The sequence below is a fragment of the Lepidochelys olivacea genome, assembly GCF_965140295.1.
Source record: "Lepidochelys olivacea isolate rLepOli2 genome assembly, chromosome: 1".
Classification (NCBI taxonomy): domain Eukaryota; kingdom Metazoa; phylum Chordata; order Testudines; family Cheloniidae; genus Lepidochelys; species Lepidochelys olivacea.
In genome coordinates, this window is record NC_140411.1 from 201,823,778 (window position 1) to 201,838,388 (window position 14,611).

Consider the following 14,611-nt stretch of genomic DNA (forward strand, 5'->3'; position numbering starts at 1 on the left):
ACAGGATGGAAAGTCCTAGAGATCTGAGTCACATATATGGAGGTCAGATCCTGACTTAGGTGCTCCTCCTTCTTCCCTCCTTGTTCCTTTTCAGTTGCCTACCACTAGCATTATCTCACTGCTCTTGGGGCAAGTGCCTTCTCTTACAAGCCAGGCTAGATTTCCTATATCTCTCTACCTCAGAGAAGACCAGAACTGCACCTGGGGAAATCCCATTTCCTTCACTTGAGTGCTCCAGGCATAGAGGGCTTGAAGGAGATCTTGACTCATAGATTTAGCTTCAAATAGACTCTAAACAAAATCTCTTCTTTCTTGTCCTGATCTCTCAAATTTCCCTCTCCCTTCTGGTCAACTCTCATATTCAATTATTTAACCACGCCAAATATTTTGAGGTACAGAATGTATGAAAGAGGTGCAGAGATGGAATAGCAGTTGTAGTTTGATGCAACCACAGGGACTTCTCTGGAGATTAGAACAACTGCAGAGTACACAATATCTGCATCAGACCATACAGATATGCTCACATTTGAGCTATGGTACATTCAGCTCTCTTGATATTCACCCCTTCTTGTCAACTGTTGAGAACTAGGCCACTTCTACCTTAATTGAATTGGCCTTGTTAGCCCTGACCCACCACTTGGTAAGGCAACTCCCATCTTTTCATGTGCTGTAATATATATATTGCTTACTGTATTTTTCACTCCATGCATCTGATGAAGTGGGTTTTAGCCCGCAAAAGCTTCTGCCCAAATAAATTTGTTAGTCTCTAAGGTGCCACAAGGACTCCTCATTGTTTTTGCTGATACATTGTTTTTGCAGCTACAACTCTGAATACTTCACAGGGACATTGTAAGTCTCTTTTCACTATTGTTTTCACAGTGAACTGAAATCCTCAGAGGGAGGGTGTTGCAGAAATACAAGTCACCTTATTATATTCCCGTTGGTCCACCTGCACCCAGAAAGCCTTCAGTGCCAGTGCTCAAAGGCATTACAATGTACACAGACATCAGTCCCCACTGAGGTTACAATATAACTACTGGACCACACTGATTTCACAGAGATTCAAAAGACAGATTAACTTATATATGACATTAACCGCCCAACCATCATAAAAATACTCAAACGCCCCAGGACCCACTGAGGACAAAGGAATAGAGTTTCTAGGCCAAACCACTTTTGAAATAGGACATTCAACAACAATATAAAACTAGACATTACATCAGCTCTACCAAAGTGAAATAGCTCAGTTTTGTTTTTCCAATCTGATCTATTCCAATAAATATCTTGGCCCAATGGTCCTCCACTTTTCCCACAAAAAATTCTCCTGACTCAGGAGTATACATGAGGAATTTCAGATGGATTGGTTCATTCTGGACCAACTCAGGGAGTGATCAAAATCAGAAGCCAGATAGGATTGTGACTAGAATTCTAAGTACAGAAAGCAATGACCACTTCTCCTAAAAAATAAGACTGCAATTAAGTAGATTCTTTTCTAGTTGATACTTACAGTGTATTCAGCAACAACACCTTTGTAAATCTCATAGAACTCTTCCACATTCGCACGTTCCATGTTGAACTATGCAAAGGAAAAGGGTGAAAATGTTAGCTAAACTGTCTCAGGAGAAAAAGCCAGCAAGCATTTAGCATACTCTTTATTTACCCCGCAAAGTATTTTGATGGTTTCCCCTGTGATAGGAAGGAAGGCTTTGAAGGACTCTTTTGCTGATGATGCATGGGGCAGATAGGTTCCAGATCATTCTTCAACAGCCCAGCAAGCCCGTGAAACTAAGCAATAAATATTGTATTTTCTCCATGAAGTTGGCAGATGCCACTTAAAGATAAATCGGGAGCAGGATGGATTCAATAAGACCATTTTTACACAGTTCCTTTTCTGACCATAACTGTACTCTAAATTCCAAATTCGATTAGAAAGCCCAGCACCTCATCTTGCACTAATTGATTCTGTTAATTGTGTCTCAATGAGCATGCAAATAGACCAAGGAGGCTGAACTACCTTCTGAACTCTAGAGTCTGTCCTTCCAGATCAAGATTGAGGCATATTAGTGGTGGTTATGTGCGGGAAACGTTTGCTTTGATTCTTCCCATGCTGAAACTGCTCTGTGGCCAAATAGATGATTTCAGTCTCAAAGGTGTTCACAAGTATTAAGGGTGAGATTTTCAAAATCCCTTAGGCAACTTGGAAAATCCTATCTTAAATTCACACTAAATGTTTCATTAAAAAAACTGTAAGCAGTTTATTATTATTAATACCTAGCACTTTTCATGAGTAGATCTCAAAAGTGCTTTATAAAAGAGGTCAGTATCATTACTGCCATTATACATATGGGGAAACTGAGCCACAGAGAGGCAAAGTGACTTGGACTTGTTCAAGATCACCCATCAGCGATACACCAGCCATAAATTTAAAAGAAAAAAAATCCTAATGTTGACAACCTTGACACCCCATCTACAAAAATAACTGTCCCCCCCAAAAAAAATATAAACACAAAATGAAAACAACCCTCCAATGACCATATCACCCAGTCAAACAAACAAACAAAAACATACCCCCCAAAAGTTCTGATCCTAAAAAAGGGAGAGGCACCAGAGACTCAATGAAGTCCACTTGGGACTTCTTGCTTGTTATTGCTGTTGATTTTATGTGGAAGGCACTCATACGCTACGATGAGGGGCAGCAGTATAAAACCTTTAGACAGAGACTCAGTCTGCATCACAGAAGTACATGGAAGTGCCAGCTTCCAACATTCTACCCAATACAGTCTTTAATTTGACAGCCCATGTTCCTATGTTGAGATTTTTTTTAATTAAAGAAAATGGCAATCATGCAACTTTGCTCTAGATCCAGTTAAAATGGAAAACAGAAACATATAAAATGCATGAGGATACTTACCAATTGCAAAGCTGAGATTTCAAATCCCCCTTCAAGGATGGCATTTATGATCTTTCCAGTTAGCCCTATGGAGATACAAACACGCACATTCACAAAACAATTAAAGAAATTCAGAGTATATAGATATAGCAGTTACTTCATATACTACCTGTTTTCTTGTCAAAACACAGCATTTATGTTATCTCTGTAAAGCTGAAATATGCAGCAGAGCAGAACTCAGATATCATAACCTTTTTGAAGCCATCCTTTTTAGGTGATTCTCCAAATGAGTTTTCATTCAGCTGTTGAAATAACTTTTTGCAGCAATGTATGAATAATGTGATTGGTGAAATTCTGGCCAGACTGAAGTCAATGGCAAAACTCCCATTGACTTCACTCCATATTTTCACCCAAAACTCCATTTATATAAACAGCCATTTAAAATATTATTTAGATTGCAAGCTCCTCAGGATAAGGACGGTCTACTATTCTGTGTAAGTACAGCACAATGAGGCCCCATTTTTGGTTAGTCCCTAGGCACAACTGTAACAAACATGATTAATTAAATGTGTACAAAAGCTCATCTCTGATGTACCTTCATGGACTTCCATGGAGTTACAACAGAGAAAAATATGGTCCCACGCCTTTCTGGAGCCCGTTCTTGTAAATACTTACTATTGAGTATATCTACCAATGAACAAACCCACTGAAGTGGGGTGGGATGGGACTTGTGTTCACAGGATCAGGCCCTTTGAGAAACTATGTCAGTCTAGCATATGATGCAACAGTAGGCAGAACTTAGTAGAAATACTGTATCCACAGGATGAACCCAGTCAGTGCTCCAGAACTTCCTGCAGCTCTCAGGAGCACTTCATATAGTTCTAGGGGTTTCCAGACATTTGTTCAAGAGCAAGCAGAGATGATCATAATGATGTCACCATACTGAAGTTCAAATGTTGCACTGGGAACTTGAAGCAAATGAACTGATGCTCCCAGGATTTCTTCTTGTTGTTCCAAGAAGGCATAGGGTATGGGAAAGAGGCAAGAGGGGAGAATGCCTCCCATTCTCTTCTAGTAGCCTGTCTTAGAGGCAGGGGAGGGAGAGGACATGGTGTAGAGCCACAGAATAACCATAGTGAGACATCCTGCCACTGTGTTGTGATGTTTGCATTGAGGTATTGTTATTTCTTTAGATGAGTACACTGTGGCACACTACGGTGATAGATGCAATATAAACACCTAGACAGCCTATATAACAAAGAGATGGGGCTTGCGCTTCGTCATTCAAAGTCCAAGAAAGACATTTGGTAAAAAGTTTATGAAAAAGCAGAAAGTGCATGGAGTACAATGGATAAGAGTTACTGAGCAGAAACCACCACTCATCTATAGGCGTTCAATGTAAAGTATTTGCTCAACACTTGCAGATATGGGGTGAAGTCCTGGACCTATTGAAGTCAATGGCAAAACTTCCATTGACTTCAATGGAGCAAGGATTGACTCATGGTCATTAAATACCTTAAAAAAACAGTCTCTAATTTGAAAGTTTTTTTTAGCACTGTACAGAATAAGCTCAGTAGCTAAGACTATGACTGAAAACTAATACTCAAGTTTCCTAAATGCTCAGGACCTGAATTCTGCAGGACCCACAGATTTCTGCAGCATAGGGGCGCTGAATTTTGCATCACACTAACATACTGATGGCAACTTCAGCTAAATTCAAGAAGAGGGGCAAGATCCTTAACAATTTAGTGCAGTACCTTCAATATCGTCTTCTGTCATTTTCATGTTAAATTCAATATAAATTGCAATTTGAGGAAGATTTTCAATTTATGCTTTTCCCCAAAATTTCCCATTTTCAAAATGTGACCTATTTTTGTTATTGAGGGAAAGCTGGAGGTTCTGGCATCTGGCTAGGGGACAGCTGTTTGGAATTTTGGCATTTAGAAATGAGTGGAGACAGAGTTTTTGGTGTCAAGGTATGTTTTGATATGGTGCCTCACAAACATTAATAAATGCATCACCACAATACTCCTGTGAGATTGGCAAAATTGGGATAACATCTACCCTATGGGGACTGAGGCACAGAGAGATGAATGTGCTCAAGGTCACACAAGAAACCTGAGAGAGAAAGAGAATCTAGATGTCCGGAAGCTGTCTGGCAATCTCTCTTAATTACTCATATGGCCCCTCCCTTACTACAGTATCTAAGCACCTCCTAATTTTTCATGTATTTAATCTCACAACACCCCTGTAGGTAGGTAGATATTATCCCCATTATACAGAGGGGGTGACCGAGGCACAGAGATATAATGGGTATGTCTACATTGCAATGTGAGAACAGGCTCAGATTCAGACTTGAGCTCAAACCCCCTTTCCATCTACAAACAAATCTCTCAGACTGACTCAGACCTAGGATCCCAGGACACCATGGGAGTGAAGGGTTCAAGATCAAGTCAAGACCAGACCCAGGGTTTGAGCCCTATTGCTTTGCAGTGTAGACTCAGACTAAATGACTTGCCCAAGGTCATTCAGGAAATCTGTGGCAGAGTAGGGAATTGTCACCATTCTACCTTCAACAGTTAAGGGATTACAGGACAGCTGCAGAGGGAAAAGAGGAAAGGATCCTCCATCCTCTAAATTCCTGCAACCAACAGCCACATTTTTGGGGGGAGCCAAGGAAGAAAGGGAAGAAGCAGAGGAATAGCAAAGGCTGAACTACTTGTTGTGAAATAGCAGCCATACCATTGGCTGAAGATCTCGGTTTTTAAACTTTATCAATAAATAACAGTTAGCCATTCACCAGTCTATCTGGTTGGCACATGCACACTGTTTGTTTAAATATTCATCATGTATCTGAGCCTGTGGGTAACATAGACCTGCTCTCTATTGGACTTTTATCCTCACCAGTTTTAAATGCAGTTAGTAAAATCTATGTTGTAGAGGAATAAAGGATACTGGAATTCTACCATTCAACTTTGTGTTTCTTCTTTATTAAGGTTATTAAGATTTTGTTCATCTGTGGGAGAGAAGACAGACTACTTAGTGAGAGGGGCTCAGACATGTTTGGAACACTTCAACCCAGTTTCTTTGGCACAAAGTTCTTTAAATAATGAACCATGATAGATCTAGCAATATGTACTTTTCTCCCACTGAATGCATCCGATGAAGTGAGCTGTAGCTCACGAAAGCTTATGGTCAAATAAATTTGTTAGTCTCTAAGGTGCCACAAGTACTCCTTTTCTTTTTTCTCCCATGGCACTTCCTGATTTCATCCTAGCTGCAGAAATTCTTGTGATTCCAGAAAGATCACTCATTACTACAGCATTTCAAAAGCTGAACTAATGGAATTCATTTCACTGGCCCATGTCATCCTCTCCCATAGCAAAATGTCTGGGAGAAGAATTACCCCCAAAAAACCTCCTCATGATAAGCTTCCTCAACTATTCAGAGTAAGAGGGTGAGGATTGCCCCCCACTGAAAAGGCCAATGGGCAAATTTATAAATCTGGCTAAGCAGGCCATTCATCCACTTTTAAGTTGGATAGTCCTGTTTTTTCAAGGTCTGTCCTGGCCAGTACAGATATAAAACTGGTCATGGTTTTGTCTGGTATCATGCTGCACAGGATGGAGGGTGCTATTTTGAAGAGTTCGCTGCTCCACCCCGCCTGCATGACCTCGCATCCACCATGGACATGGCCAGTTTAAAATCTCAGCAGAATAACCTACTGTTACCACCACCACCACTGTGCTTATATAACAACTCATCTCATCAGAGCACTTCACAAACAGATATTAAGCCACATGCCACATCTCTAATGGGGGGATTGTCATCTCCACTTCCCAGCAGTGGAAACTGAGGCCCAGAGTGGATAAGTTATTTGCCAAAAGCCTGATAGCAAATCAGTGGCAGTGGGGGACTAGAACCCCGGAGTGCTGGCTCCCACTGCCCTGCTTTAACCAATAGACAGATGCCCTTTTCCTAACAACAATGCACTTGCAGAATATAAATGGAGCAATACATAAAAAAACCCAAATAGATGGCAACCCTAGAGCAATAGAGTGGCAAACTCCCACTGTTCAGGACCATGGTTTCAGCCAAATGCAGTAGTGGAAGGGGTTATGTGCTCACATTTCTGAGTATATGGGGTAGGAAAGAAGAACTAATTAGATAGTCATTTCAGCAGCTTACAAAAATTTATGACTTTTTTTTAAAAAGAGTAACCACTTTAAAATCCAAGTGAAATAGTGAAACGAGCTACTTCTTAAAGACCCTCCAAACAGGGACAGTACATATTTAAGTGCAGAAAGAAGCCAAATCAAATCAAAGCTGCAGATTAGGGGTTAGTCAGGATTAATTTTCAGAGACAACATACAAAAGAAATCACAGTCTTACTAAATACAACTGGGGGAATTTAAAACTAATCCTAGCAAATATGCATAACAAATAACCTTCGGCATAAAAACTGAGAGAGAAAGCTTTGTGTCTCCTAGACAGCATTAGGTTACTAGGCACTAACACTGGACAGATAATCTTCCAGCACATTTTAATCAGATGAACAGATGAGGCATTAGATCTCATTAGTTGCAGTGGTTTTCAACAATTTGCTACCTTGTAGCATAAAAGGATAATTTTTCAATCATATATAATAAAGGAGTAGTGGAGAACATCAGACTTTATAAGATGATACAAATGTTTGCAAAACAATTGACTGGAGTAACATGCCTGGTTTACAGATGCCACATGTTCATCTAATAGTTGATTTGTCAATTCCCAGATCTACTAGCCAGTAGCCCAACTCTGGACAGTCATGGGTAGAGATGCTATGTTCCCTTCACTTCTTCTTGGATTTGCCATCCCACTTGAGCTTTTCAAAGAGTGCCAGTCAACAGTTGGGGAGTGTGTGTCATCTAGATAAGTCAGAACACTGACTTCCCTTCTCCTTTCTCTATTAATTCATTTGCATAATGTTCTGCCCCCAGTTAAACACATTTCACTCCTGCAGTGTCTCTCTTTTAAAGGGAAAAAATAGTTTCTCCACAGGAACATGAAAATTGCCAAATTGGCTCAAACAATGGTCCATCTAATCCAGTGGTTTTCAAACTTTCTTTCTGGCAACCCGGTTGAAGAAAATTGTTAATGTCCATGACCCAATGGAGCTGGGGATAAGGGGTTTTTGGGAGGGGCTCAGGGCTGGGACAGAGGGTTGGGGTGCGGGAGAGAGTCAGGGCTCTGGGGTGGAGGTGCAGGCTCTGGGGTGGGGGTGGGGGGATGAGGGGTTTGGGGTGCAGGAAAGGGCTCCGGGTTTGAGGGGGCTCATGGCTGAAGCAGGGGGTTGGGGCACAGGCTTACCTCGGGCGGCTCCCAGTCAGCAGCGCAGCGGGGGGGGCTAAGGCAGGCTTCCTGCCTGCCCTGGCACCGTGGACCGTGGACCGCGTTGTGCCCTGGAAGCAGCCAGCAGCAGGTCTGGTTCCTAGACGAAGGCACGTACACAGCTCTCGGCCACAGGCACTGACCCCCCCCGAGTCCCCACTGGCCAGGAACCGGCCAATGGGAATGTGAAGCCGGTGCTCGGGGCAGGGGCAGCACAGAGAGTCCTGTGACCCCACCACCTCGGAGCCAGACCTGCTGCTGGCCGCTTCCGGGGTGCAGTGCCCGTGTCAGAACAGGTAAGAACTAGCCTGCCTTATCCAGGCAGCACTGCCGACGGCATTTTTAACGGCCCGATCAGCAGTGCTGACCAGAGCCACCACGACCCAGTGCCTTCCATTCCGTGATCCAGTACTGGGTTGCAGCCCACAGTTTGAAAACCACTGATCTAATCCAATCTCAAGTGTCGGAGGATTCAGGAGAAATGACTGGAGGATGACAATTCCATTTCACTGCAACTTTTGAAGTTCTGCTTGTTTTGTTTTCATTTGGCAGTGGAATGAAAGCAAAACCTTTTGAATGTTTTTGTGCAAACAGAATTGTGTTTGCGGAGAGGGGATGGGTGTACATCTGTCTGTCTTTTTCTTTTTTTTTTTGCCTGGCAGTTAGGGTGCTCGCCCGGGATGTGGGAGACCCAGGATCAAGCCCCTGCTTTGCCTGATTCAGAGCAGCACTTTTCATCCCAGCTCACATCACAGAGCAGGGCCTAGAACTGGATCTCCCAAAGACAATACATCTTCAACAAAACAGAACATTTTGGTGAAGGTGTTCCAACCAGCTCTATGCTTCAGAGCAAGGTACAAGAAACCCTGCAGTAGGAAGGGAGTTACGGGCTAACATGCTCATGGGGACTGTGATGGGGTGTAGTCCTCATACTGGCTCTGAGAGGGCTAAAGTAGGCCCAATCAACCAACTAGGCTGTAAGGGGTGGGGGAATGAAGGGTGGAAAGAAAACCCTCATTAGGAGGAAGCTCACCTGAGCAGAGGTGGGCCGGTCTAGTATAAACCCAGGAAGCTGGCAGCAGCAAGGGTGGCCAGAAAGAAGTTTGTAGTCACCCTCTGATTAGTAGAGAGGGAAGGAGGGAACCTGGGGAAAACGTAGGACCCTGGAGGCCAGGCCCGTTGAGAAGGGTGTACCCTGAAGAGAGCTGGGTGGAGAAGAGAGCCTGTGGCACGCGGGGTAGGAAGCAGCCCAGGGATAAGCAGCAAGGCTGGGGACTGCACAGACGTTGACTGTGTATTGTAGGATCCCTGGGTTGGAACCCAGAGTAGAGGGCAGACCTGAGTTCCCCTACCTGCCACTGAGGAAGTGGCACTGGCGGGGCAGTGAACTGGAAGACTGCTTGGGTCGCTGTGGGAGTGACGGAGACTTTGATAGACTGTACCCCAGAAGGGGGGAATGGTGAGTGATCTGACAAGAGAGCAGAGTCACAAAGAGGAGGCTGCATTTCCTGGAGCGAGAAGATGACAGGGGAGACACCACCAAAGGAGGGCGCTGGCCTGGCAGAGCTAATGCCCAGAACTTCCAAGAGGCAGTGCCATCTGCAGTGAATGGACCCCATGACAGGGGCATTTCTTCCTAACTCATATCAGCTGTGGTCAGTTTCTATCCTGAAGACTGAGGTTTTCTATCCCTTCCAAACTTCTGGATGTTTCCTTAATTCTTACTAATATAACTGCATAGTCGTCTTCTTATTATAAATATACACTTTTTTCTTACTCTTGCTAAGATCTTGGCCTCAATGCTTACCTGAGGCTATGAATTCCACAGGCTAATTGTATATTGTATGAAAGTATTTCCTTTATTATTATTTATATCGCTGTAGAGTCTAGAAGCCCCACTCATGGATCAGGATTCCACTGTTCTCACTGTGCAAACACAAAACAAGGAGCGTCCCTGCACCAAAGAGCTTACAATCTAAAGTATAAGACTAGAGGCAACAGATAGATACGGACTTACTGAATGCGGAGTATAAGGCAACAATGAGACAATACCGGTCAGGATGAGCGCCAGTGATCTCAACATACCAGTGACCTAACCATTGTCAAGTTTTTTTGTAAGCATCACAGAAAAGGAAAGTTTTGAGGAGGGATCTGAAGGAGGATAATGAGGTAGATTTGCAGATGTGTGTGTAGAGGATGCCCAGGTTATGGGCCTGAGTTACCAGCAGGATGGTGATGTTGTCCACATTGATTGAGAAAGGAAATGGGGGGACACTTGAGGGGGAAAACTGAGAGCTGTGTTTTAGCCATGCTGAACTTGTGCTGACAACTATGGACCCCAACAAGGAAATGCCAGAGAGACAGACTGAGATTTCTGGGTTTCCTTTTAATTGAACATGCCCTTGTTCTTGTGTTAGGAGAAAGTGGGACAGAAAACCCTGGTCTACCTTCTCTCTGCCATTCATTCATATGTGTACCTTTATGATGTTCCTTCTTACTCCTCTCTAGAGTAAATAGTCCCAATCTTTTCAATCTCTTTTGTGATAACTTTTTTGAGATAGGGTGAACAGAACTGAACACAGTATTCAAGGTGACGATACACTATTACTGTATATAATGGTATTCTAATACAGTCAATATTATATATAGATATATTATTTTTCATCCTATTTATGCATCCTAACATTTTATTTGCAGATTTGAATGCTACTGCACACTGAACAGAGAACTTCATTGAGCTGTGCACAAAACGAAACCCAAGTATCTTCCCACAGGTTACACATTGGAAGGAATAATTTGAATTACTCATTCACCTTACTTTATTCAATGTATTACTTTGCATTTGTCAATAATGAATCTCATCAGCTGTTGTGCTGTCTATTGACCTAGCTTTGTTAGGTCTCGCTGAAGTTCCTCACAGGTTTTTCTGGTCTTCACTGCCCTAAATACTTTTGTATCCTCTGCAAATTTTGCCAGCTCATTGTTCACCCATTTTTCCAGATAATTAATAAATATATTATAAACACTGATCTTAGTAGAGATGCTTGTGACACACCTGTTCATCTCTTCCTATGGTAAAATTAACAATTTATTCATAGTCCTTTGCTTTCTGTCTCTTAGCCAATTTCTAATCCAATATTTTGCCTCTCACCCTGTAATTTTGGCCCAGATTAGGAAAAGCCAGTTAAAGTGGATACTTAATGTAAAATACACACTTAAGTCCATTATTTTCCAGCAAAGCAGTTAAACTAAACACAAGCATAGATTTAAGCACATGCCATGCTTCGCTAAATCAAGCTGCCTAATAGCCTCTTGAGAAGGACTTTGTCCCAGTGTTTCTGGAAGTGCTGATGAATTATGTCAGCTGGTTCTGTTTTATTCACCTTCACAAGAGGCATATTTAAAGGATTTAATAGATGAATGAAGCAAAATTTTCCTTAGCAGAAGTCACAGGGGTTAGTCTTGATCATATTCTGATCATCTGGGTGTTTGGTTTTTTTAAAATTGTTTCAATCAGTTTTGCTGGTAATGAAGTAAGGCTCACTAGTCTGTAATTCCCAGGATCACCCTTGGCACCTCTGTTTAAAAAGAGCTACATGTCCTCTTCTCTAATGTCTTGCACCTGAAAATCCCAAAGTGCTATATATATAAATGTCCCGGCTTAAAAGATTTTTATTTTAAAGACTTTCTCCCTCATATATACTAAAGACATTAATCTTCACTGAGGATGAAACCAGTATTCTCTACATTACATTATGTCAATTATAATCAAAACCTTGACGATAAATGGCACTTTATTATGCCATATTATGCCAGAATATGGATATTTTGAGTTTCAGCAAGGAGTGGCTAAGACCACAAGATCAGTTACAATGCTTTGAAATATATCTGCCTTCCAAATTCCTCCTCCCTCTGCCCACTCAAAAAAAACTGTAAAAAGTTAGAGAGAAGCGCAGATTGAATTCTTTGCTCTAATGTCTGGTTCACTTAGTATTTAGAAAAAGAAGAAAAGGGTTACTCATCAGTAACTCTTGTCCTTCAGAACCAACCTAATAATGAACATCTACCCTGAGCTATTAAGACTAAATTACTAAAACAAGTAATCTAGAAAAAACACAGGTTTGGCCTAAAAGCCAAACAAAATACTCCAAGCATAGAGCAATGGATCCTTATGTCCACAGGTAACTGCAGAAAAAAGGGACTGAAGCAATTGAGATGGCTCATCTCTTTCACAGACTTGGACATAAATTTTCAGGTCTATGAGGGGTCACTTACAAGACCCTAAACAGCACAGCTTTTCTAGATGGCTTCAAAAACTCAGCAGCACTGTCCTGTCTTGAAAGTGGAAATATCTACAGGCAAGTCTCAAATTACCTGAGGTACTGATTTACAACACCTGCACGGATTTGTATTAATCCCACTTCCATTTTCTTTCGGTTGCTATTTTCCAACAAATATTTCTTGATTTTTAAATTACTGAATACTTTGAGTTCCTCACGGACCTTTCCATACACTCCCATCTACATGGCTTAAGCCACACAGTACAGGAATTCTGACTCTGATTATTATTGTTATTATTAAGATTATCATAGCACCTAGGTTTCTAGGATTAGATCAGTTCACAATGTAGTTGCCACTGACCTATTCATAATACACACTTATTTGTGGAAAATATATCTTGGGCAGAAAATTTCTTGCATTTAGTCTGAATCCAGAAATTATTTTTTTTCTTGGGTGGGAGAGAAAATTTCAGAACAATCCATTCAGCCAGTTTTGAGTTATCTGAATACTTTTTTAAAAAGTGCCTATTTAAAAATATTTTCCAGACACATTTTCTCACACTGAAAACTCAAAAAGGTTTTTTAATTTGGCATGTACCTAGTCCTGAATGAGGACTGCATGGTTTTCCTTCTTTGAAGGAAAACAGTTTTGAAATAGTATACAATGCTCTCACATTATTGCAGCATTTTTTCCTAGGGCGAAAACGTATTGAGGCTTGGTTCTCTGTATAGTCATAGGAATATCCTTTCCAATTGCATCTTCATTTTCCTTTGACCAATTATGCAAGCCATTTTATTTCTACCATGTTAATAAAGGCAGAATTGTCACAAACGAATGAAAACTGGATATTTTCGCAGTGGTGGCTTCTCTCTTTTTCAATATATGACACATCTATGAAATATGACGAGATTACTGCATATTTGCTTGTAGTCAAGTGTACAATCTTGCTCTCATTTTGATACAGCACTGTCATAAATATAAAGGGAAGGGTAAACACCTTTAAAATCCCTCCTGGCCAGAGGAAAAACCCTTTCACCTGTAAAGGGTTAAGAAGCTAGGATAACCTGGCTGGCACCTGACCAAAATGACCAATGAGGAGACAAGATACTTTCAAAAGCTGGGGGGAGGGAGAAACAAAGCCTCCCTCTCTGTCTGTGTGATGCTTTTGCCGGGGACAGAACAGGAATGGAGTCTTAGAATTTAGTAAGTAATCTAGCTAGATATGTGTTAGATTCTGATTCCTTTAAATGGCTGAGAAAATAAGCTGTGCTGAATGGAATACAGATTCCTGTTTTTGTGTCTTTTTGTAACTTAAGGTTTTGCCTAGAGGGATTCTCTACGTTTTGAATCTGATTACCCTGTAAGGTATTTACCATCCTGATTTTACAGAGGTGATTCTTTTTACTTTTTCTTCTATTAAAATTCTTCTTTTAAGAATCTGATTGCTTTTTCATTGTTCTTAAGATCCAAAGGTTTGTGTCTGTGGTCACCTATGCAAATTGGTGAGGATTTTTATCAAGCCTTCCGCAGGAAAGGGAGTGTAAGGGTTGGGAGAATTTTGGGGGGAAAGAAGTTTCCAAACGGGCTCTTCCCCAATTATATACTTGTTAGACATTTGGTGGTGGCAGCGATAAAGTCCAAGGGCAAAAGGTAAAATAGTTTGTACCTTGGGGAAGTTTTAACCTAAGCTGGTAAAAGTAAGCTTAGGAGGTTTTCATGCAGGTCCCCACATCTGTACCCTAGAGTTCAGAGTGGGGAAGGAACCTTGACAAGCACTGTAACAGATTAAGTGCCCCTCTCTCATCCTCCAAAATCCCCTTTAAAAACCTACTTCATTTGCTGGTTTCAGAGCAGCAGCCGTGTTAGTCTGTATCCGCAAAAAGAAAAGGAGTACATGTGGCACCTTAGAGACTAACAAATTTATTTGAGCATAAGCTTTCGTGAGCTACAGCTCACTTCATCAGATGCATGTAGTAGAAAATACAGTGGGGAGATTTTATATACACAGAGAACATGAAACAATGGGTGTTACCCTACACACTGTAACAAGAGTGATCAGGTAAGGTGAGC

The 14,611-nt window shown here is 41.5% G+C and overlaps 1 protein-coding gene and 1 long non-coding RNA gene across 3 annotated transcripts in view; one reads left to right on the forward strand and one right to left on the reverse strand.

Annotated features, from left to right (window-relative positions):
- Positions 1 to 14,611, reverse strand: part of NME7 (NME/NM23 family member 7) — a 178,575-nt gene that overhangs the window by 74,549 nt on the left and 89,415 nt on the right. For both annotated transcript variants that reach the window (XM_084616050.1, XM_084616051.1), the window contains 2 exons: positions 2,912 to 2,976; positions 1,508 to 1,576 (listed from right to left, as the gene is read on the reverse strand). In XM_084616050.1, the coding sequence (XP_084472176.1) occupies positions 1,508 to 1,576; positions 2,912 to 2,976 (134 nt within the window). The remainder of the gene's footprint in view (positions 1 to 1,507; positions 1,577 to 2,911; positions 2,977 to 14,611) is intronic.
- LOC311513895 overlaps positions 13,696 to 14,611 on the forward strand; it is a 37,909-nt gene continuing 36,993 nt past the window's right edge. The window contains exon 1 of the long non-coding RNA XR_014709793.1: positions 13,696 to 13,744. This is a non-coding gene — a long non-coding RNA (uncharacterized lncRNA). The remainder of the gene's footprint in view (positions 13,745 to 14,611) is intronic.